The 26,145-nt window shown below is 42.5% G+C and overlaps 1 protein-coding gene across 5 annotated transcripts in view; it reads right to left on the bottom strand.

The window, feature by feature from the left end:
- Positions 1 to 12,546, bottom strand: part of LOC110534177 (calcium/calmodulin-dependent protein kinase type II subunit alpha) — a 70,641-nt gene extending 58,095 nt beyond the window's left edge. For all 5 annotated transcript variants that reach the window (XR_016483773.1, XM_036933294.2, XM_036933295.2 and 2 more), the window contains exons 1-2: positions 12,205 to 12,546; positions 6,752 to 6,846 (exon numbers count right to left, since the gene is read on the bottom strand). Coding sequence is in view for 4 of the 5 variants with exons in the window: in XM_036933294.2 (XP_036789189.1) it covers positions 6,752 to 6,846; positions 12,205 to 12,266 (157 nt within the window). In the remaining variant the exon portion in view is untranslated. The remainder of the gene's footprint in view (positions 1 to 6,751; positions 6,847 to 12,204) is intronic.
- Positions 12,547 to 26,145: the final 13,599 nt, after the last annotated feature.

The raw sequence follows: 26,145 nt of genomic DNA, 5'->3' as shown, positions 1-26,145 counted from the left end.
GTTCGCCCAAATGTACCTGGGTGACTTCACACTAAATGTCATGTATCTTGCTCATACTTCAAGTTATCAGTCTGAAACGCTTCACATATATTGGAATTACAACCAGAGTGATGGCTAGATTTGGGACCTTTCTGTTGCATTTCAAAGCTGGTGGTGTATTTTATTCTACCAGATTTATTGTGTCATATTCTCCTACATTCAATTTACATTTCCACCACAAACTTCAAAGTGTTTCCTTTAAAATGGTACCAAGAATATACCAAGAATATGCATATCCTTGCTTCAGGGTCTGAGCTACTATGTCTTTTAGGCGAAAATTGAAAAAAGGGGGCTATCCCTAAGAAGTTATTCTCAATGCATTTGAGCCTATCAGTTGTGTTGTGACAAGATAGGGGTAGTATGCAGAAGATAGCCTATGATGAAGCTGGCTTTCATGAAGACCGGCACAAGAAAGGAAGACCCAGAGTTACCTTTGCTGCAGAGGATGAGTTCATTAGAGTCAACTGCACCTCAGAAATTGCAGCCCAAATAAATGCTTCAGAGGAGACTGTGTGAATCAGGCCTTCATGGTTGAATTGCTGCAAAGAAACCACTACTAAAAGGACACCAATAAGAAGAAGAGACTAGCTTGGTTGGGCCATGAAACATGAGCAATGGACATTAGACCGGTGGAAATCTTTCCTTTGATAAGTCCAAATTTGAGATTTTTGGTTCCAGCCACCTTGTCTTGATCTTGATCTTCACATGTGTGGTTCTCACTGTGAAGCATGGAGGAGGAGGTGTGATGGTGTGGGGGTGCTCTGCGTGTAACACTGTCAGGGATTTATTTAGAATTCAAGGCACACTTAACCAGCATGGCTACCACAGTATTCTGCAGCGATACACCATCCCAAGTGGGTTTCGTTTAGTGGGACCATCATTTGTTTATCAACAGGACAATGACTCAACACACCTCCAGGTGGTGTAAGGGTTATTTTACCAAGAAGGAGAATGATGGAATGCTGCATCAGATGACCTGACCTCCACAATCACCTGACCTCAACCCTATTGAGATGGTTTGGGATGAGTTGGACTACAGAGTGAAGGAAAAGCAGCTAACAAGTGCTCAAAATATCTGAGAACTTCTTCAAGACTGTTGGAAAAGTATTCGAGGTGAAGTTGGTTGAGAGAATGCCAAGAGTGTGCAAAGCTGTAATCAAGGCAAAGAGTGGCTACTTTGAAGAATCTCAAATATAAAATTTGTTTAACACTTTTTTGGTTAATTCATAATATGTTACTTCAAAGTTTTGGTGTATTCACTATTATTCTACAATGTAGAAAATAGTAAATATTATGAAAACCCTTGAATAAGTAGGTGTGTCCAAACTTTTGACTGGTACTATATATGTATTAATTTGTGGATGTCCATCATCCATTTTGTATGATATGTTACGAATTACAATTGGTACAATATGTTGCGAATTTGCAAAATATATGATATGTTACGACTTCTAGGTGCCTAGGTGGCTCATGCTAATGTTAGCTAGGTGGCTAATGTTAGCTAGGTGCCTAACGTTAGCTATGCTAGGGGTTAGGGGTTTAGGGTTAAGTTTTAGGGTTAAGTTTAGGATTAAGTTTAGGATAAAGGGTTTGGGGAAGGCTTGTCAAACATTTTAATTTACTTGCAAATTAGCTAAAAAGTAGTAAGTAGTTTCAAAGTTGCTAATCAGCTAAAATGCTAAAGTTGTCCGTGATAAGATTCAAACATGCAACCTTTTAAGGTTGCTATTTGCCTTATATGCATACACATCCACCCCGACCAACCACCCTACCTTAATTGTTGGCTTAAGTAACCTTCTGTCTTATTTAACATACCAAACATAACATATCATACTGTACTAATTTGAGTGTCCCGGATTTACATTTTACTATGTTACGGGACCAGACTGAGTACAGAGGTGGGAAATGGTGAGGTAGAGTAAGGCAGCAATGGAGGCTCCTCGGAGAAGGAAGGGGAAGACCATTCTCCTCAGTGAATTTCATAAAAATGTAAATTGTAAAACTTAAATAGTTATCCTTTTTAGATAAAACTATACTAAATATAATCACGTCACCAAATAATTTATTAAAACAAACTATTTGGTAAAGAAGGTCTACATTAGCCTCAACAGCACTCTGTAGGGTAGCACCATGGTGTAGCTGAAGGACAGCTAGCTTCCGTCCTCCTCTGGGTATATTGACTTCAATAGAAAACCTAGAAGGCTCATGATTCTCACCCCTTTCCATAGACTTACACAGACTTAGACTTAAACTTCCGGAAGACATCCAACCTATCAGAGCTCTTGCAGCATGAACTGACATGTTGTCCACCCAATCAAAGGGTCAGAGAATGAATCTAGTACTGAAAGCATAAGTTACAGCTAGCTAGCACTGCAGTGCATAACATGTGGTGAGTAGTTGACTCAAAGAGAGACAAAGACAGTAGTTGAACAGTTTAGAACAATTTAATATTTTCCAAAATGAAGGAGAAGCAAGAGAGAAATAGACAGAGAGAGAGAGATTGTAATTTTATTTTCATTTTCAGTTTCACTTAATGTTACTTAGCTAGCAAACACTCTGCTCAAACAGAGAGATGCTATGTTAGCTAGCTATCTGTGACTTTCTAACACAACACTGGAACTCTTCCCTGTCAAGGTATATTTTTGGATTTACCAATTTATTGCCACTGGGTCCCACCGATGTAACTGCTTACTGACTGTACACTGTAACGTTACTCCATGATTGTAGCGGGTTTACTAACGCGTTAGTTCTATTAGCTATGCTGACTATGATGTTACGTTAGTTAATATGGTGACAACGATGTAGACTGTATGTAGCAGTTTGGCTTGGAGTGATTTTTTTGAATGGTCACATACATTGAAATCCACAAGTGTAGGGAAAAGGTGAGAGTAGGAAGGTGCATAGATGTATGAAGGGATACAACGTGGTTGCTATGAAAATGAACTGTGTATTCATTCTGCTGATTCTGTTGAAAACGTTTCTTAAACGTAAGAAAAACAGGGATAAACATACCTGATTTTGTCCAATATAAACTCATTTACAACTGTTGGAATAATGAGCATACCCTATATCAGCTAGATGGAGGCAAGAGTGTGCAAGGCGGTATTGAATATCACTGTCTGTCCGTATGTCACTGTCTGTCACCTCAAATTTGTCTCTCAACCTGTGTGCACCTACATTGTAAACTGTCATTCATAGGCTAGGTTGCAGCAACCTCATGATGGGTATAGGGAAAATGGAGTATCATGTAGCAGCCTAAATCTATCGCTGTTAGATTGAACTGGATGAACAGAATATGAATGACAGTCATCCAACATGCTGTAATAGAAATAAGGCCATGCTCAAGAAAACTGACCGCCACTGTAAGGCAGTGGGCTTCACAGCTGAGGTGAGGGGGCCAAGGAAGCTGTCTTTGTTAGAATCAATCGTTAACCAGGGGATGAGGACCCAATAACACGCTCAAACCAGCCGATTCTGCTTATATTGTATCTAGCTAATTAAAACTGGATCGGCGCTTGCCCCCTGTATGAGAGGAGTGAACCTGGGCCTGTCGGAATGTTTAGGGGAGGTTGTCAGATTGCACTTGTCATCGTGGCTGTGCTTCCATTCCCTGCAAGTCTGGCACAGCCTAACGACTTCAGATGAGAGTTGCTGCCATACAAAGGAGCCGCTGAGGCTTTCATGCCTCCTCAGGCAACAGTGTCCTGTGTGTCGACACACAGGCAGTGAGTGGGTGTGCGTGGCTGTGCTACACAGTCACTTCTCTCTTACTGATGATGACCTTGTCAACTCTGAATTTACTTTATGTTTTGGCCGGGGTCACAAGAGTTCAGGGCTTGCTGCCGTGATCTGTTCAGGAATCCTGACGATGATTACGTATTTTTTCTATTTGTATGGTCATTTGAATTTTAGCTTGGAGTCCCACTGATACCGAAGTCTCTTTTGCAAGGGAGCTCAGCAGCAATTAGACATCAAAGGTTATAGACATAAATACTTCAATCAAGGTGGACCATAGGAAACACAAAAAAATACAGAAATACTCGTATGAAAAACGAGCACAATCCTCTGTTAATCTGACCATTAAATACCCAAATTAAGATTAACAGTTTACAATACACGGTGATGATGTTTGAATTTCATCTGGCTGTTAGCAATGTAAACATTGTAGATTTTTACATGTTTTGTTTTCAAGTTAAAAAAAATGAAAAAGCTCATAGATAATGAAATGTCGTGATGCAAAGTGAAATATATCACATAGAACTGTAGGTACAGTACAGATCTAAGTGAAGAGATAGACGCAAAGTGGAGGAAATTTCCATCGCCGATTTATTGTTCATTACATTCTCAGAAGTAAGAAGTTACCTCAGGCTAGAATATCCTCCATCCGGTTAATACAAGACACCTCTCTCTCTCTCTCAATAGGCCGACAGAGAGGGTGAGAGGAAATATTTTATGAATAGCTCTGCTTGTCTTTTGTCTCGTTCTCTAGTGCACTCCTCCGGTTCAGCGCACTTTCTCCGCCTGTCTGCCCGCCAGCAGCTCAGTGATACACTGCAGCTACATGGGTTAGTTCAATGAGGAGTCATGCTCCCTGCACTCCACCACTCTGTAACATGCTCGTAAAAAGGAGATTTCCCCCAAATCTCAAATGTATTTCACACAATACGGCCTTTGAATTGATTGAGCAGCCTAACAGCCAAGGCCCACTATAATGGCGCTTGACAACGTAAGTCTACCACCACCTCCATGGATTTCCCTCATTAGTGCTAATGCTATGCTGTAGCTACTGTAAGTATAAACCCAAATACCGGCTCACCAGGTCAAAAGACTATAGGTGGCAGTAAGATTATGCAACTGTTTAATTTGCATAAACGAATTCCCACATACTGCCGGCCATTCCTCTGTGCTACTTGTGTACTCTTTCGCAGTCTCCTTGTAGCAGAGATGTCAACATGTTTCAATCGAGTGGCACCACTCAACTGCTGCTGCCGCTCAGGCGCAACCCCTGAACGCCAATTCAGCTCAGCCCAACGCAAAATGAATGCAAGTGGATGCATTATGACAGACGTCCACTTTCTGACTGCCTTACAGTGTTTCTGTTAATTGTTAACTGTTAATTAACGTTAAAGGCGGAATCCGCGTTCAGGGGAAACAGAACCACTGTCCTCCCTCAGCCACTTTGTTATTGTTATTGTTTAGTTAGACGAAACGGAGGTGAGGAGCGTCAAGCAGTTTGGTCACAAAAAAAGCGCAGGACATATTCTGCTGTTCTATCGCATGTGCAACGATGTCATCGGGAAGAAAACAGTGTTCGTTGTTTGCAGTAACTGTTTTGTTGTTGTAATACCCCAAACGGACGTGGCAGTTTCATCATTAAGGATTCCTGCTTTAAGGCACCTTGGTGCCACTGACCATTATTAACTATTATGAACCATTATGAACCATTATTAACTATGATTAACTATTATGAACTATTATTAACTATTATGAACTATTATTAACTATTACGAACCATTATGAACCATTATGAACTATTATGAACTATTACGAACCATTACGAACCATTATGAACCATTATTAACTATTATTAACTATTATTAACTATTATGAACCATTATGAACTATTATTAACTATTACGAACCATTATGAACCATTATGAACCATGATTAACTATTATTAACTAATATTAACTATTATGAACCATTATGAACCATTATTAACTATTATTAACTATTATTAACTATTATGAACCATTATGAACTATTATTAACTATTACAAACCATTATGAACCATTATGAACTATTACAAACCATTATGAACCATTATGAACTATTATTAACTATTATGAACCATTATGAACCATTATTAACTATTATGAACTATTATGAACTATAATGAACTATTATGAACTATTACGAACCATTATGAACCATTATGAACTATTATGAACTATTACGAACCCTTATGAACCATTATTAACTATTATTAACTATTATTAGCAATTATTAACTATTATGAACCATTACGAACCATTATTAACTATTATTAACTATTATTACCTATTATGAAGCATTATGAACCATTATGAACCATTATGAACTATTATGAACTATTATGAACTATTACGGACCATTATGAACCATTATGAACTATTATGAACTCACTGCTACTTGTTTGTCTCAACTAGTTTTAAGGTTATTCATTTCAACGGACCAGCAATACTAAGAGTAAAGGCCATATCAATTTGATGTCTAGGGAGAAATATTTTACTCCAAACCTGCTGTCAAGCATAGGATCACAGACGAAACTCATCAAAAACAGTAGTTTACGTCCCATTGGATAATGTTACAACTATCATTCATTGAACAGATGATCATAAGTAGGGCTGCCTTCTTTAGGACTAGAGGGGGAGGGGGGGCTGAATTATGAATGTGCCAATCAAACTGTGAAAAACCCACAGTCAGATATCCAGCCAGTACAAACCATTTTAGAAATGTGAGCCAGCAGCGTTTTCCAGGTCAGTCAGTACCCAACAAAGGATTCTGGCAAAACTGAGGATTAAATGAGTTTCAAGTGACAAGTTTTAATGTCACATGCACAAGTACAATGAAATGCCTTTCTTGCAAACTGATAACCCAACAATGCAACAATCGCCATAAGGACTGTTAAAACATATTTAGGGGAGTTGGAGTGTGATAAGAAAGACTTACCCCTGGCAGAGAGCTTCTTGGTGTTGATGATCTTAGCAGCATACTCTTGCCCTGAGAGGACCTTGACGCATCTACGCACCACAGAAAAAGCTCCCCTGGGAAAAAGCAGGAGACAAAAATGCATATTGAACTGCACAGTTATGGTGAATATTAATTTCCTTTTCCAATTCATTTGAACGAAATGTTTTTGCACCTAAAATGGCTAATGTCTCATTCGTTTCATGGTCAAAGATAAACTGCCAGCTAAATGCAGACGAGGCTATAGCACTCATCTGACCGGAAAAATACATTCCCTGACAATTGCACTGTGGGCATTCTTTTAGGAAAATCTGACAAATACTGTGGTTGATATTTGAACTGGCATCTTGCCAGTAGGCACAAAACACTTTTGAGTTGTACAATAGCACGATTGCAACAAAATCAGGCATTGGCCGACGATCCCAGACAGATCAGGTTGGAGTTTAAGAACACGTAATCCCCATGACTGAGACGCCACCACCTTTCAAACTGAAGACAGAGACAGGAGGTCAGTGCTATCCCAAGCTTTTGTCCAAACCAAACCTAATCTGCCGTCTCTTTTATTCAACCATTGTGGTCTTTTCCTTCTGTGTGCGTAGCTCAAGTGGCCTTAGGGAAACAGCAAGTAGATCAAAGGAGCCCTGTGGATCGGCTGTGTGTGTGTGTGTGTGGGGGGGGGGGGGGCAGACAAGACAGTTCATTCTGCCCAAACCAGATGAAACAGATAGCATCGTCTCTCTCTCTCTCTTTCTCTCAGCAGCACTTCCTCATGGTAATCCTGTGCCTCTGCTCTGGAAGGATTGGTTAATTGAGTTACTGTGTTAGGAATTGCTTGTCTGTCTCGAAACGACACATGAACTTGATTGTGTGCTGCCTACCATAATGGATCCAGATTGAGACAGGGCTTCACCCTGGCCACTGTAACATCGTTTATTTCCTCAGTACTGCTGTCAGTACACATCAGGAAAAAGGCCAGGGTAGGTCGGAAACAGAAGGGACACGGCCGTAGATCATTCAGTGCCGTAATCATCGTTGCCACTTTCATTGTTCAGATCTGCTCTGACCCGGAAAATTGCACTTACATTACATTCATGATGTCAAAATGTCAGCTAATTCATCAGACATTCATCAGACGTTGACAAGGTCATAAATAATTATTTTTTTATTGAAATAATAATTGTGTCCTTTAAACTTTGCTTTCGTCAAAGAATCCTCCATTTGCAGCAATTACAGACTTGCAGACCTTTGGCATTCTAGTTGTCAATTTGTTGAGGTAATCTGAAGAGATTTCACCCCATGCCTCCTGAAGCACCTCCCACAAGTTGGATTGGCTTGATGGGTACTTCTTACATACCATACGGTCAAGCTGCTCCCACAACAGCTCAATAGAGTTGAGATCCGGTGACTGTGCTGGCCACTCCATTACAGACTGAATACCAGCAGACTGCTTCTTGCCTAAACAGTTATTGCATAGTTTGGAGCTGTGTTTTGGGTCATTGTCCTGTTGTAGGAGGAAATTGGCTCCAATTAAGCGCCGTCCACAGGGTATGGCATGGCGTTGCAAAATGGCCTTCCTTCTTCAAGATCCACTTTATCCTGAACAAATCTCTCACTTCACCACCACCAAAGCACCCTCAGACCATCACACTGCCTCCACCATGCTTGACAGATGGCGCCAAGCACTCCTCCAGTATCTTTTCATTTTTTCTGCGTCTCGCAAATGTTCTTCTTTGTGATCCGAACACTTCAAACTTAGATTTGTTTGTCCATAACACTTTCTTCCAATCTTCCTCTGTCCAGTGTCTGTGTTCTTTTGCCCATATTAATCTTTTATTTTTATTGTCCAGTCTGAGATGTGGCTTTTTCTTTGCAACTCTGCCTAGAAGGCCAGCAGCCCGGAGTCGCCTCTTCACTGTTGATGTTGAGACTGGTGTTTTGCGGGTACTATTTAATGAAGCTGCCAGTTGAGGACTTGTGAGGCGTCTGTTTCTCAAACTAGACCCTCTAATGTACTTGTCCTCTTGCTCAGTTGTGCACTGGGGCCTCCCACTCCTCTTTCTATTCTAGTTAGAGCCAGTTTGCGCTGTTATGTGAAGGGAGTAGTACACAGCATTGTACAAGATCTCCAGTTTCTTTGCAATTTCTCGCATGGAATAGCTTTAATTTCTCAGAACAAGAATGATGAGTTTCAGAAGAAATTCTTTGTTTCTGGCCATTTTGAGCCTGTATTTGAACCCACAAATGCTGATGTTCTAGATACTCAACTAGTCTAACGAAGGCCAGTTTTATTGCTTCTTCAATCAGAACAACAGTTTTCAGCTGTGCTAACATAATTGCAAAATGGTTTTCTAATGATCAATTAGCCTTTTAAAATGATAAACTTGGATTAGCTAACACAACGTTCTATTGGAACACAGGAGTGATGGTTGCTCATAATGGGCCTCTGTACGCCCATGTAGATATTCCATTAAAAATCAGCCGTTTCCAGCTACAATAGTCATTCACAACACTAACAATGTCTACACTGTATTTCTGATCAATTTGATGTTATTTTAATGGCCAGAAAATGTGCTTTTCTTTCAAAAACAATGACGTTTCTAAGTGACCCCAAACTTTTGAACAGTAGTGTATATATAGTACTGTATGTATTATGAAATATGCCCATGTCAAACTATTGGATTGCCACCCCCAAATGAAATTATGTAAGCATCTTTGGCTGCCTGTGAGTGTGTGCGTGTGTGTGTGTGTGTGTGTGTGTGTGTGTGTGTGTGTGTGTGTGTGTGTGTGTGTGTGTGTGTGTGTGTGTGTGTGTGTGCATGCGTGCGTGCTAGCGAGCAAGCGAGAGAGAGAGAGAAGGGAGAGAGAGAGAGAGAGAGAGAGAGAGAGGGGGAGTAGCAGTGTGGGTGGGGACCCTTTCTGTAGATGTGTCACAACTCTCAGATGGTTGAGCACATTACAATGCTTTAAACACAAGGGGCACCATCAAGCATTTCATATAGCACCATCAAGAATTTCATATAGCACCATCAAGCATTTCATATAGCACCATCAATCATTACATATAGCACCATCAAGCATTTCATATAGCACCATCAAGCTATCCATATAGCACCATCAAGCTATCCATATAGCACCATCAAGCATTTCATATAGCACCATCAATCATTACATATAGCACCATCAAGCATTACATATAGCACCATCAATCATTTCATATAGCACCATCAATCATTTCATATCAATCATCAATCATTTCACCATCAATCATTTCATATAGCACCATCAATAATTTCATATAGCACCATCAATTATTACAAATAGCACCATCAAGCATTTCATATAGCACCATCAAGCGTTTCCTATAGCATCATCAAGCATTTCATATAGCACCATCAAGCTTTCCATATAGCACCATCAAGCATTTCATATAGCACCATCAAGCGTTTCATATAGCACCATCAAGCATTTCATATAGCACCATCAAGCTTTCCATATAGCACCATCAATCATTACATATAGCACCATCAATCATTTCATATAGCACCATCAATCATTACATATAGCACCATCAATCATTACATATAGCACCATCAATCATTACATATAGCACCATCAATCATTACATATAGCACCATCAATCATTACATATAGCACCATCAATCATTACAAATAGCACCATCAAGCATTTCATATAGCACCATCAAGCATTTCATATAGCACCATCAAGCATTTCATATAGCACCATCAAGCATTTCATATAGCACCATCAAGCATTTCATATAGCACCATCAACAATTTCATATAGCACCATCAAGCATTTCATATAGCACCATCAATCATTACAAATAGCACCATCAAGCATTTCATATAGCACCATCAAGCGTTTCATATAGCACCATCAATCATTACATATAGCACCATCAATCATTACAAATAGCACCATCAAGCATTTCATATAGCACCATCAAGCATTTCATATAGCCCCATCAAGCATTTCATATAGCACCATCAAGCATTTCATATAGCACCATCAAGCATTTCATATAGCACCATCAATCATTTCAAGTAGCACCATCAAGCATTTCATATAGCACCATCAATCATTTCAAGTAGCACCATCAAGCATTTCATATAGCACCATCAATCATTACATATAGCACCATCAATCATTACATATAGCACCATCAAGCATTTCAAGTAGCACCATCAAGCATTTACAATCCAGGACAATTTAAAATCTCAAACACAAACACCTATACCTAAGGACTATCTGAAATAGTGAACTACCCCCTGTTTATTATCTATGCATAGTCACTTTACCCTTACCTACATGTACAAATTATCTTGACTAACCTGTACCCACGCACATTGACTCGGTACCGGTACCCTCTATATATAGCCTCATTATTGTTATTTCATTGTGTTACTTTTTTAAATAAAAATGTTTAAACTTTAGTTTTACTTAGTAAATATTTTCTTAGCTCTATTTTCTTAAAACTACATTGTTGGCTAAGGGCTTGTAAGTAAGCATTTCAGGGTAAGGTCTACACCTATTGTATTAAACGCATGTGACAAATAACATTATATTTTATTAACACAATACACAGAGAATAAACAACTTCAATGTGTCCTCTTTTCTATCTCGATTGGTAGTGAACAATTCAAAGTTCTTTGACCTGGTGTGAATTCTTTGAGAACTTATCAGACGATCGACATTATTGCGCCGTCTCGTAGCAGCAGATAATGGGAAAGAAGGAGAATGTGTGTTTCGTGTGTTACCAGTAGAGGATGAAAGTGAACCACTGAGCACCGATATAAAATATTAAAGTCTCATCTTCTCGCCTCATTCCACTGAATTTCCAATAAGACACTCAGTGACATCATCCAGCTTCCTGTGATAACAGTTAGCTACCTACGGTTTTTGTCTTCTGATTGATGATGCTCCTCTCTCCAGACGCACTCCATTCAGCAAAATTGAATTTGTCAAGAGTTCTGAAATAATTCTCAGGCGGGAAATGTCTCTCGTTTCACATTGCTCCATCAGAAGTGAGACCTTTCTCCCTGACTTGCCACTGCCACCTGTTCCCTCTTAAACTCTCAGCACCAAGCCACTCTCTCTCTCTCTCACTCCTCTATTTCATCTCTTCACCATTCTTTTTATTCTTTCTCTCCCCTTCTCTCATAAAAATTACATTTCATCAGCTAAAAAGACCTTTCCCCTGTCCTACCATAAAGGGATTCCTCAGAAGCCTAATGTCATTCATTTCTGCCACCAGATATTTAATCAACACTGCCTCCCTCACTGTCCGTAAACATATGCCTCTGACTCAAACTGAACAGGGATCATCTTTCATTGTCACACAGGCCAGAAATGCAATTCCAAATACCACTTTGGATTAGTAAAAAAAAAGGTCAAATCTCCAGTGGGAACTTACTTGCCCAGTTCCTCAAACATCTGGAATTCCTCAGTGAAGCGGGTGCAGGTAATGGTGGCCATGCTGGATCTGAGGTGGTGGGTTTCAGGTGGTCCTTGCCTTTAGTCAAATGTTTTGTGGAAGATGGTTGGAAGCCTTGATGAGAGCCAAGCGTCTCTATCACCTTCCTGATCTACCGAGTGGAAGTGAATGGGGGATGCTGGCTGACAGGTTTGCTCCAGCATTTCACCCGCCCGCTTCGCTTGGTTCCTCCAATCGCAGCTCTGCCTGCACTCCTGAATACACAGCCCCATTGTCATGGCAACTGCATCCCCATCCTCTCCAAGTGCACACTTCACAGACAGACAGGCAGGAGAGGAGGCAGCTACACATGCTGGTGTTCAAACAGCGCACACATATGGAAAAGGACATAAATGAGCACAAACGCATATAAACACATGTGCATACACACAAATACTTACCAAACTGTAATATTAACGCAGTCAACAATTCCATATACAGCCATTTCAATCCACCAATGTACCTAGTCAAGCCCCAACGATATTAAGATATTAATAATTAACTTTATTATGGAATAATGTATCTTTCTATTGCTTCAGCTTGAATATATATCCCCCTGGTGTACAATCATGAAAACAATGGCAAAGCTTGGAAGAAACGCTATGACCCAACAATGAATGAGGATAAGACAGAATAGAGGAATGTTCGACAACACTTTAGTTATAGCCTACAGGTTAATGTATGACACACCATGGCCAAGTGACCAGACCCTAGTCTAGTGCAAACCATGTCACATATAGAAGAAAGGGAATATAATTATCCATGAGGAAGATACCTTAAGTACTGCATTTGTCATTGATGATTCCTTCATAACCCCATTTGTCAATCACAACCCATTGAGCCACTAACGCATTAAGGCCACTGTGAACCTGCAGACCCCCATAGGGAACAGATTAAAAACAAAAAACTTGACTAGGTCATTCCTCGTTGGTGACATACACAGTCGGCCTCTGACACGGTTGGGAGATTCAATATGATTCCATCACTGCCCAGCCCCCCCCCCCCCCCCCCCCCTCTTCCGTCCAGTGGCTCAGATGGTAGGGCATGATGCTTGCAATGCCAGGGTTGTGGATTCAACTCCCATGGGGGACCAGTATGAAAAATGTATGCACTTTACTGTAAGGGGGGGAATACAACAACAAGGTTCCACCCTAGTCCCCTCCTCTAACTCCAGCAGATGACCCGGCCCAGGGCTTTGTGAGTGAATCACTTCTGTTACAGGTCACGCATAAACCACACAGCTTTGTTCCTGCTGCTGCCTTCTGTTGTTCTGCCTGGAGTGAAAGCATTTCTGTCAAGCATGGACAAGGTTGAGCATTCACAGTCTGCTGGGTGGGAGAACATCTCCTCATAAAGCAGGGGATGAGAAGGAAGGAGGGGAGAGCATGATGAGAAAATTATTCCCATTATCTTCTCCCTGGATAAGAGGAGATTCAGTGAATGCAGGGATTGCAAGAATGAGTGTCACATTGAGAGAGAGAGAGAGAGAGAGAGAGAGAGAGAGAGAGAGAGAGAGAGAGAATAACTTGTAGGAGAAGAGAGATAGGCCTTCTTTCCAAATACATTTCCATTGGAGTAAATTAGCAGATGCTCTTATCTAGAGAGACGCCTATAAGTGCCTTCATGTGTGGGAGCTTAAACAACCGCATAATGTGAGCATCATTAGTAAAACGTTCTGTCTCAATAATTAACATGGTGGAATACAGTCTCATGCTGTACAATCTCAACTTTCAACCGGTACAATCTCAACCATAATGGTTGGAGGTTGAGGTTGTACAGCTGAATTGCACCATGTTAATTATTGAGACAGAACGTTTTACTGTGTATTCGTATCCCTTGACTTATTCCACATTGTGTTGTGTTACAGCCTGCATTCAAAAAGGATTATATAATTTTTTTCTCACCCAATCAACAAACACTATATCCAGTAATGACAAAGTGAAGACATGTTTTTAGAAATGTTTGCTAATTTATTGAAAATGAAGTACAGAAATATCTCATTTACATAAGTATTCACACCTCTTGAGTCAATGCATGTTAGAATCAGGTTTGGCAGCAATTACAGCTGTGAGACTTTCTGGGTAAGTCTTTAAGAGCTTTGCACAATATTTATTGTACAATTTTTGCACATTATTGAAAAATTATTTCCGCTCTGTCAAGTTGGTTGCTGAACATTGCTTAACAGCCACTTTCAAGTCTTGCCATGGATTTTCAAGCCAATTTAAGTCAAAACTGTAACTAAGCCACTCAGGAACATTCAATGTCGTTTTGTTAAGCAACTCCAGTGTAGATTTGGCCTTGTGTGTTAGGTTATTGTCCTGCTGAAAGGTGCATTTGTTTCCCAGTGTCTGGTGGATGTCACACCCTGATCTGTTTCCCCTGTATTGTGCTTGTGTCCACCCCCCACCACGTGTCTCCTATTTTCCCTGTTATCCCCTGTGTATTTATCTGCGTATTCTGTCTGTCTGTTGCCAGTTCGTCTTGTCTCGTCAAGTCGTCCCAGCATGTTTTTCCTTGTGTTACCAGTTCTCAAGTTTTCTAGTCTTCCGGTTCCGACCTTTCTGCCTGTCTGTTCTCAGCCACACTCGCTTGTCCACGGTTTCTGCCTTGCCTCCGAAGAACCCCGGAAGTTCCCGATGTCTGCATTCCCGAGAGAATCCAAAATCACCCGAGTACCCTTAGGGATCATCTGGGACTGGTGACTCATCTCCTCCTGAGCCCATGCAACTGGACGGGGCTAGATTGTCTCCTAGTGTACATTTACGCAGGCTGAGCTCCAACAGTTGCCTGTATTGTGGACATACAGGACATTACATAGCCACCTGTCCAGTAAAAGACCAGACTTATCAGTAGTTACGGTTACACTAGTGGACCATACAGGGAGTCTCCAAACCCCCATTAGTCATACTCCTCTCCATGCTATCCTGCTGTGGGGTGAACGGTCAAAATCTCCCCGGGTGCTCATTGACTCTGGGGCTGATGAGAGCTTCATGGACGCTACCCTGGTATCTGATCTGAGTATCTCTACTCAACTCCTCTCCATTCCCATGGACGCAAGAGCTTTGGATGGATGCTCCATTGGCAGGGTCACTCACAGTACGGTTCCCATTAACCTGAAAGTGTCAGGTAATCACTGTGAGTCCTTACAGTTTCTACTAATTTCATCTCCTCGTACACCTTTGGTTTTGAGGTACAACCCCCTGATCGACTGGGCTACAGATTCTATCCTGGGTTGGAGCCCGTTCTGCCACGCACATTGCCTTAAGGGGGCGCAGCCTGCCCTGTTACGTCCTTCTGCAGGCTTGGGGAAAGCCTCTGATCTTTCCGCTGTTCCCACGGAGTACCAGGACCTCCTGGAGGTTTTCAACAAGGCTTGCGCCACATCCCTTCCTCCCCATTGACCCTACGATTACGCAATTAACCTCTCCTCGGGCACCACACCACCTTGGGGGCAGCTTCATTCCTTGTCTATAATGGGGACCAGGACCATGGAGGTATGCATTGAGGACTCTCTAGCTGCGTCCTTCTGCCTCCTCTGCCGGCGCAGGGTTTTTCTTTGTGGATACAAAGGACAAAACCCTGCTCCCGTGTATCGACTACCGGGGCCTCAATGACATCCCTGTAAAAATCGTTACCTGCTACCACTCATCTCCTCATCTTTTGAGCTTCTCCAGGGGACGACCATCTTTTCGAAGTTTAACCTTCGGAACGCCTACCACCTGGTTTCGATACAGGAAGGAGATGAGTGGAAGACAGCCTTCAACATGGCTAGTGGACACTACGAGTACCTGGTTATACTGTTTGGTCTGACCAACACTCCCGCAGTGTTCCAGGCCCTGGTCAATGATGTGCTCCGTGACATGTTGAACCGGTTTGTGTTTGTCTATCTTGATGACATCCTTGTCTTTTCTCAGTCGGCTCAAGAGCATGTTCCCCATGTCCGACAAGTTCTCCAGCGCCTCCTGGAGAACCAGCTATTTGTTAAAGCGGAGAAATGTGAGTTCCATCGCTCTACTATCTCCTTTCTTGGATACGTTATTGCTGCAGGGAACATTCAGATGGATCCTGACAAGGTGAGAGCGGTGGCCCCAACCCACATCCAGAGTGCAGCTGCAACTTTTCCTGGGATTTGCTAATTTCTACCAACGCTTTATTCGGGGATACAGCACCCTGGCCTCCCCCTCTCTGCACCCTCCTCTCCCAAAGTTCCGTTCACGTGGTCTCCAGCTCCTGAACGGGTGTTTCGGGATCTGAAGCACTGTTTCACCACAGCCCCCATCCTAATCCATCTGGACCCGTCCCGTCAGTTTGTGGTGGAGGTTGGCGCCTCGGACATTGGAGTGGGCGCCGTCCTGTCCTAGTGTTCTGTCCAGGACCAAAAGCTGCATCCCTGCGGTTTCCTCTCCCATCATCTCAAATCCGCTGAGAGGAACTATGACGTGGAAAATCGGGGAACGGTCAAGATGGCGCTTGCGGTCAAGATGGTGCTGGAGGAGTTGTTGCACTGGCTTGAAGGGGCAGAACATCCATTCTTAATGTGGACCGAACATACGAATTTAGAATATCTCCGCACCGCCGAGTGCCTCAACTCAAGGCACGCTCGTTGGGCTTTGTTATTCACTTGATTCAATTTTACCATTGCTTACCGCCCTGGGTCCAAGAATGTGAAGCCCGTATAGTTCCGCTACTACACCAGCTAACCCTGAGACCATCCTCCCTACCTCCTGTCTAGCAGCTACACTAGTCTGGGGTATTGAGAGCTGGGTTCGCGTAGGTGCAGCCGGATGTTTGTAACCGGATGTTCGTCCCAGATTCGGCCCGGTCCCCGGTCCTGGAATGGGCCCATTCCTCTGAACTCACCTATCATCCCGGCTTCCGTCGGACCCTGGGTTTCATCCGCCAATGTTTGTGGTGGCCAGCCATGGTTACGTAAGTCTCCGCATTCCTCGCTGCCTGCACTGTGTCTGCACAGAACAAGACTTGGCGACAAGCTCCAGCTGGCCGCCTTCAACCACTCCCTGTTCCTCATCGCCCCTGGTCCCATATATCCCTGGACTTTGTCACTGGTCTCCCAACAACACCATCCTTACTGTAGTGGATAGGTTTTCCAAAGCTGCACATTTCATTCCCCTTCCCAAGTTACCCTCAGCCAAGGAGACGGCCCAGCTTATGGTGAGGCACGTCTTCCGGATCCATGGACTTCTGGTCGACATGGTCTCTGATCGGGGTCCTCAGTTCTCATCCAGGTTTTGGAAGGCATTCTGCACCCTCATTGGGTCATCGACCAGCCTGTCCTCTGAGGTTTCATCCCAGGTCTAACGGACAATCGGAGCGAGCCAATAAGGACCTGGAGACTACTCTTCGCTGCCTCGTCTCTGCCAACCCCACCAACTTGTGCTGGGGGAGTACGCCCACAACTACCTTCCCTGCTTGACCACTGGACTCTCGCCCTTCGAGTGTCCATTGGGTTACCAGGCCCCGCTCTTCCCTGAGCAAGAGGAAGAGGTCAGCATACCCTCTGCCCAGATGTTCGTCCACCACTGTCGGTGTACCTGGAAGAGAGCCATGTCCTCTCTTCTTAAGACCACCTCCAGGTATCGGCAACAGACGGATCACCACTGTACCCCGGCTTCCAGCTATCGGCCCGGACAGAGGGTATGGCTGTCCACCCGTGAGCTGCCCCTCCAGGTGGAGTCTTTACAACTTTTCCCCCATTTTATTGGTCCATTCCCCATCTCTAAAGTCCTTGGCCCCTCTGCTGTTCATCTTCTGTTGCACCGTACCCTCATACATCCCACTTTCCATGTGTCTAGGATTAAACCTTTGTCTCACAGCCCTTTGTCTCCAGGATTTTGCCTGTGCTCAGCTCTATTCCGTTTGTTTTTTATCCTGAAAAACTCCCCAGTCCTTAAGGATTACAAGCATACCCATAACATGATGCAGCCACCACCATGCTTGCAAATATGGAGAGTGCTACTCAGTAAAATGTTGTATTGTATTTGCCCCAAACATAACATTTCCAATATTACTTTAGTGCCTTGTTGCAAACATATTTTTATTCTGTACATTCTTCCTTCTTTCAATCTATCAATTAGGTTAGTATCGTGGAGTACATGCAATGTTGTTGATCCATTTTCAGTATTCTCTTATCACAGCCATTAAACTCTGTAACTGTTTTAAAGTCACCATTGGCCTCATGGGGAAATCCCTGAGCAATTTCCTTCCTCTCCGGCACCTAAGTTAGGAAGGACGTTGTGGTTGTGGGGCTTTAGAGATAATTGTATGTGTGGGGTAATCATTAAAAAATCAAGGTAAACACTACTATTGTACTCAGAGTGAGTCCATGCAACTTATTATGTAACTTGTTAAGCACATTATTACTCCTGAACTTAGGCTATACAGTATATACAAAAGTCTGTGGACACCACTTCAAATTAGTGGATTTGGCTAGTTCAGCCACGCCGTTGCTGACAGGTGTATAAAATCAGGCACACAGCCATGCAATCTCCATAGACAAACATTTACAGTAGAATGGCCTTCTGAAGAGCTTAGTGACTTTCAAAGTTGCACAGTCATAGGATGCCACCTTTCCAACAAGTCAGTTCATCAAATTTCTGCCCTGCTAGAGCTTCCCCTGTCAACTGTAAGTGCTGCTATTGTGAAGTGGAAACTTCTAGGAGCAACAACGACTCAGCCGTGAAGTGGTAGGCCATGTGCTGTTGAACTACCAAATTCAAAACTGTCAGCAACGTCAGCACAAGAACTCTTCATCGGGACCTTCATGAAAAGAGTTTCCATGGCTGGGCAGCTGCACACAAGCCTAAGATCAAAATGCATAATCCCAAGCGTCGGCTGGAGTGGTGTAAAGTTTGCCGCCATTGGACTCTGGAGCAATGTTCTCTGGAGTGATAAATCCTGCTTCACCATCTGGCAGTCCGATGGACGAATCTGGGTTTGGCAGATGACAGGAGAACACTACCTGCCCCAATGCATAGTGCCAACTGTAAAGTTTGGTGGGGGAGGAATAATGGTCTGAGGTTATTTTTTCCAGTGAAGGGAAATCTTAACACTACAGCATATTCTAGACGATCTAGACGATCCTGTGAATCCAACTTTATGGCAGCAGTTTGGGGAAGGCCCTTTTTTTTTCAGCATGACAATGCCCCGTGCACAAAGCGAGTCCATACAGAAATGTTTTTATGAGATTGGTGTGGAAGAACTTGACTGACCTGCACAGGGCCCTGACCTCAACCCCATCAAGCACCTTTGGGATGAATTGGAATGCCGACTGCGAGCCAGGCCTAATCGCACAATATCAGTGCCCGACCTCACTAATGCTGTTGTGGCTGAATGGGAAGCAAGTCCCTACAGCAATGTTCCAACATCTAGTAGAAAGCATTTCCAGAAGAGTGGAGGCTGTTATAGCAGCAAATGGGGGACCAACTCCATATTAATGCCCATGATTTTGAAATGAGATGTTCGACGAGCAGGTGTTCACATACTTTTGGTCATGTAGTGTATTTAGTTTTAACAAAGGGGTTGAATACTTCTTCACTCCAGACATTTCAGATTGACATTTTCTATTCAATTGTAAACATTTCTAAAAATAGAATTCCACTTTTACATTATGGGGTATTGTGTGCAGGCCAGTAACAAAACATCTCTATGTAATCCATTTTTAAGCAATATGTGGAAAAAGTCAAGGGGTGTGAATACTTCCTGAAGGCACTGTTAATGTATACGTGTTCTATAATTTCAGATGATTACTGGTTTTGTATACTATTGTAGTTCAATTTAATGTCCAGAGTTCTCAACTGACATGGAAATGTATTGTACATTTTGTCTATTTATTGTCTTTAATATCAAGACTCTGGATGATTCATATTGAGTATACAGCTAGAAATATACTGTATCACCAACATTTTCCAAAACAGAGATATATTGTTCTTTGGTTGAAGGTTTAGTGTTAGGCATCAATCTCCTCTTTGATTGACACCTGCAAATGTCTTGGTTAACACAAGATGCTGTATAAACTGAGTAAGAAATTGGTAGGAAATTAGTCGCCAAGTGGCACAGTGGTCTAAGGCACTGCATCACAGTGCTAGCTGTGCCACTAGAGATTCTGTGTTTGAGTCCAGGCTCTGTTGCAGCCCACCGCAACCGGGAGACCCATGGGGCGGCGCACAATTGCCCCAGCGTCGTTAGGGGAGGGTTTGGCCGGCAGGGATATCCTTGCCCCATCACGCACTAGCGACTCCTGTGGTGAGCACGGTCGCCAGGTGTACAGTGTTTCCTCTGACACATTAGTGCGGTTGGCTTCCGGGTGGGAAGTGAGCGTTGTGTCAAGAAGTAGTAGTGCTGCTTGGCTTGGTTGGATTGTGTTTCGGAGGACGCACGGCTCTCAACCTTTACCTCTCCCGGGTCTGTACGAGAATTTAACTACCAATTGGATACCACAAAATTGGGGAGAAAAATGAGTAAAAAAATAAATGGGTAAGAAATTAGATAGAAAACTCCAGAGCAGGGATCATTAACTAAATTCACGGGCCAAATGTTTCTTGAGTGGATGTTTAGGGGACCGGAACATAATTACAGAAGCCCAAACAGATATATACAGTGCCTTGCGAAAGTATTCGGCCCCCTTGAACTTTGCGACCTTTTTCCACATTTCATGCTTCAAACATAAAGATATAAAACTGTATTTTTTGTGAAGAATCAACAACAAGTGGGACACAATCATGAAGTGGAACGACATTTATTGGATATTTCAAACTTTTTTAACAAATCAAAAACTGAAAAATTGGGCGTGCAAAATTATTCAGCCCCCTTAAGTTAATACTTTGTAGCGCCACCTTTTGCTGCGATTACAGCTGTAAGTCGCTTGGGGTATGTCTCTATCAGTTTTGCACATCGAGAGACTGACATTTTTTCCCATTCCTCCTTGCAAAACAGCTCGAGCTCAGTGAGGTTGGATGGAGAGCATTTGTGAACAGCAGTTTTCAGTTCTTTCCACAGATTCTCAATTGGATTCAGGTCTGGACTTTGACTTGGCCATTCTAACACCTGGATATGTTTATTTTTGAACCATTCCATTGTAGATTTTGCTTTATGTTTTGGATCATTGTCTTGTTGGAAGACAAATCTCCGTCCCAGTCTCAGGTCTTTTGCAGACTCCATCAGGTTTTCTTCCAGAATGGTCCTGTATTTGGCTCCATCCATCTTCCCATCAATTTTAACCATCTTCCCTGTCCCTGCTGAAGAAAAGCAGGCCCAAACCATGATGCTGCCACCACCATGTTTGACAGTGGGGATGGTGTGTTCAGCTGTGTTGCTTTTATGCCAAACATAACGTTTTGCATTGTTGCCAAAAAGTTCAATTTTGGTTTCATCTGACCATAGCACCTTCTTCCACATGTTTGGTGTTTCTCCCAGGTGGCTTGTGGCAAACTTTAAACAACACTTTTTATGGATATCTTTAAGAAATGGATTTCTTCTTGCCACTCTTCCATAAAGGCCAGATTTGTGCAATATACGACTGATTGTTGTCCTATGGACTGAGTCTCCCACCTCAGCTGTAGATCTCTGCAGTTCATGCAGAGTGATCATGGGCCTCTTGGCTGCATCTCTGATCAGTCTTCTCCTTGTATGAGCTGAAAGTTTAGAGGGACGGCCAGGTCTTGTTAGATTTGCAGTGGTCTGATACTCCTTCCATTTCAATATTATCGCTTGCACAGTGCTCCTTGGGATGTTTAAAGCTTGGGAAATCTTTTTGTATCCAAATCCGGCTTTAAACTTCTTCACAACAGTATCTCGGACCTGCCTGGTGTTCCTTGTTCTTCATGATGCTCTCTGCGCTTTTAACGGACCTCTGAGACTATCACAGTGCAGGTGCATTTATACGGAGACTTGATTACACACAGGTGGATTGTATTTATCATCATTAGTCATTTAGGTCAACATTGGATCATTCAGAGATCCTCACTGAACTTCTGGAGAGAGTTTGCTGCCCTGAAAGTAAAGGGGCTGAATAATTTTGCACGCCCAATTTTTCAGTTTTTGATTTGTTAAAAAAGTTTGAAATATCCAATAAATGTCGTTCCACTTCATGATTGTGTCCCACTTGTTGTTGATTCTTCACAAAAAAAAAAACAGTTTTATATCTTTATGTTTGAAGCCTGAAATGTGGCAAAAGGTCGCAAAGTTCAAGGGGGCCGAATACTTTCGCAAGGCACTGTATTATTTGACTTAAACATAATGATTTCAAACCTTGTTTACACTTGTATACGATTACATGGTATTATGCGTTGGAATACTTGGGAAGAGATTTCCAAAATTAAAATCACTTGGAGCTGATTTCCAGTTGTTTTCCAGTGTTTTTTGTCCAACAAAGAAAATGTTCTGTACAGAAAACTTGGGGCCAAAATAAAACAACCCGTGGGCTAAATTCGACCAGCAGGTCACCAGTTGCAGAACTCTGCTCTTGAGAATGGAAAGGGTTTGGATCTAAAAATATGCAGGAAATTTCCTCTAAAACATTCTCTCTGCTGTCAAAGGGGTGGCACTACAATGTTTTGTTCGCAAGGTGGGGGGAGCCCCCCAACAGGGCTAGGGCCAGCTCTGACCCTGAGTTGCCCATCGCTGATCTAGATTGATATAACCTATTTTAGCAGGGACATTGCCATTAGGTGCTTTCACCATTTAAAGTAGTCTACTGGGTGGGGATTCCAATGAGTTGGGAGCAATCAGCCAATGACCAGAGCATTATCTTCTTATTTAATTTGGGTTGCCTATGGTTTGTAAATTACTACTTTAAAATGGAGATAGCCTAATGGCACTGCCCATGCTGTAACAGATGCCATAATAGCAAAGATACAAAGCTCTATCTATCTCTATGGATGAAGGCAGACCCAGCGTCTCATCGGTGCAGCTAGGGACAGAGCTAACCCACAGATGGATAAATACAGGCTGGTCAGGGTTGATCCTCATCTGCAAATCCCAATCTCTTGAAAGCCTTTGCAGGGGCGTATGGGATTAATGTTAGGTTCAGTCCCTCGGATCAAGTCTCAAAGGCATTAGGCCTAGATTTGGAGTGTGCCAAAGACTCCTTTAAAGCTCCTCTCTTGGACAGGAGTTCTGGCATTGTGCATCTGGAAGGTTTTTATATTTCTTTCCATCCTTCACCAAATAGATTAGGTTTATATAAAGAGGCTATGGCGATTCACATGGGTTTGATAAAATAATGTCATGTTACTTGTAGTCTTCATTAAGAAGAAATGTTTAGAGTATTTCTTCATGGCAAATGTACTCAATGAACTCAGATCCGCTGTTGGTTTCTGGCAGGCGGCCTATCGCCCCAATCAGAGCAACCTGCTCATGTTGATATTCGTTTATAACGTGCCTAGAACGCACGTCTATTCAGGCAACTCACAGAGCTGCTAATTTGCCTCATGTGGCGAGAAGAGGGGCTTTCAAGGACTCTCAAGGTGCTTTAAGTCAGGGCTTCCCAAACTCAGTCCTGGGTGCACATTTTGGTTTTACTTCCAGCACCACACAACTGATTCAAATAATCAAAGCTTGATGATGAGCTGGTTATTTGAATCAGCTGTGTAGTGCTAGGGGGGGGGGGGGGGATTAGGACCGAGTTTGGAAAACCCTGCATTAAGTCACAAACATCGTAATTGCCCCCCTTCGAAGACTAATGAGGCACTAATGGAGCGGAGTATAACACAAGATCATTACTGTCCCCAAGTGTTTACAGGCGGTATGACACGCATCAATGTGTTGCATCTATATTGAAAAAAATGTTAAATGCAACATGCAACAATTTCAACTATTTTACTGAGTTACATATAAGGCAATCAGTCAATTTAAATTAATTCACTAGGCCCTGATCTATGGATTTCACATGACCAGGCACCGGCGCAGCCATTGGTGCGCCTGGGAGGGCATACACCCACCCACTGGGGAGCCAGACCCACCCACTGGGGAGCCCAGGCAATTGGAATGAGTTTTTCACCACAAAAGGGTTTTATTAAGACAGAAATACTCCTCAGTTTCACCAGCTGGACGATCCTGCAGGTATGTGAAGGTCTTGGGCTGGTGTGGATACATGTGGTCTGCGGTTGTGAGGCCGGTTGGATGTACTTCCAAATTTTTCAAACGACATTGGAGGTGGCTTATGGTAGAGAAATGCAAATTAAATTATCATGCCAATTGCACGCTTCCTTAAAACTTGAGACATCTTTGGCAGTGTGACAAAACTGCACATTTTAGAGTGGCCTTTTATTGTCCCCAGCACAAGATGCACCTGTGTAATGATCATGCTGTTTAATCAGCTTCTTGATATGCCACACCTGTCAAGTGGATGGATTATCTTGGCAAAGGAGAAAGGCTCACTAACAGGGATGTAAACAAATGTGTACACAAAATTGGAGAGAAATAAGATTTTTGTGCGTACAAAACATTTCTGGGATATTTTATTTCAGCTCATGAAACATGGGACCAACACTTTACATGTTGTGTTTATATTTTTGTTCAGTATACGTTGAATCATGGTTCACAAATACAGAGGAACTGAATCATGAATTATTGTCACATATCTGATTTGATCACAGGTTTTCCTAGGCCTTTGTCATTTAAACGGTTTCAGCTTTAGATCACAAGGTCTACACACCTAGACATTTATTTTACTGTCTAGAACCTAAAAGGGTTCTTAGGCTGTCCCGATAGAAAAATCCTTTGTAGAACCCTTTTTTTTTTGTTAGTAGGTAGAACCCTTTTGGTTCCAGGTAGAACCCTTTTGGGTTCCATGTAGAACCCTTCTACATGGAACCCAAACTACATGGAACCCAAAATTGTTCTACCTCGAACCAAAAAAGGTTCTACCTGGAACAAAAAAGGGTTTAACTATGGGGACAGCCGAAGAACCCTTTTGGAACCCTTTTTTCTAAGAGTGTATCTAGAGAACCAAAAATGTGTCTTGTTGATAGTATGACATGATGATGGAAATGTATGAGCAAGGCAATCCCTGTACATTGAAATTGGCATGCACTCAAATGAGTCATGGTCCTGCACACCACTCATACAACTACAACTGTTAAATACACACAATATAATCTCGCTTGTCCTAGTTTTGCCTTGAATAATAGCAGAGGTAAGAAAAAAAGTGAGGACATAGACTGCTACGAGTGTGAGCTCACAGAGGGTGAATCATATAACCATCCTGGAAGGAACAAAGAAGGTGCATTTCTGTGCCCCATTTTTAGCCTGCCTAAAGGAGATGAGCGACTGCTCCTCTTGCATACATAGGTGTGTGTGTTTCGGCTGCCTCCTAGCAGGTTGTGCTATTGTTGTATGCTCACAAGATTCACTCACTCAGTACCTCTACCAGAAAAATTCCAACATCACCATGGCAACGCAAAGATATGAGTCATCATCACTTGATCTCTGGAGCATAGCTGGCCCTTCTCTCTCTCTCTCTCCCCCCATGTCTTTCTTACTCTGTTTATGTATTCTGTCTGTCTGTCTGTCTGTCTGTCTGTCTGTCTGTCTGTCTGTCTGTCTGTCTGTCTGTCTGTCTGTCTGTCTGTCTGTCTGTCTGTCTGTCTGTCTGTCTGTCTGTCTGTGTGTGTGTGTGTGTGTGTCTGTTTGAAATTAAATCTAAAAGGGGATTCCATGAGATTTTTTTTCTATAGATCTACACAACCTACTCCACATTTTCAAAGGGAAAGAACATTTAAGAAATATAAATAAAAGACGTCAGGAGTGGGAAACCCGCCTCTACCCTCCGTTCTATTGGCCAATGTGCAATCCCTGAAGAATAAACTGGATGAGCTCCGTTCGAGACTATCCTACCAACGGGACATTGCCGAGTCGTGACTG

The sequence above is a fragment of the Oncorhynchus mykiss genome, chromosome 10 (assembly GCF_057628025.1).
Source record: "Oncorhynchus mykiss isolate SJ-2025 chromosome 10, ASM5762802v1, whole genome shotgun sequence".
NCBI classification, from domain to species: domain Eukaryota; kingdom Metazoa; phylum Chordata; class Actinopteri; order Salmoniformes; family Salmonidae; genus Oncorhynchus; species Oncorhynchus mykiss.
The sequence above is the reverse complement of the archived record's forward strand: the minus strand, read 5'-3'. Positions and strand labels throughout refer to the sequence as shown.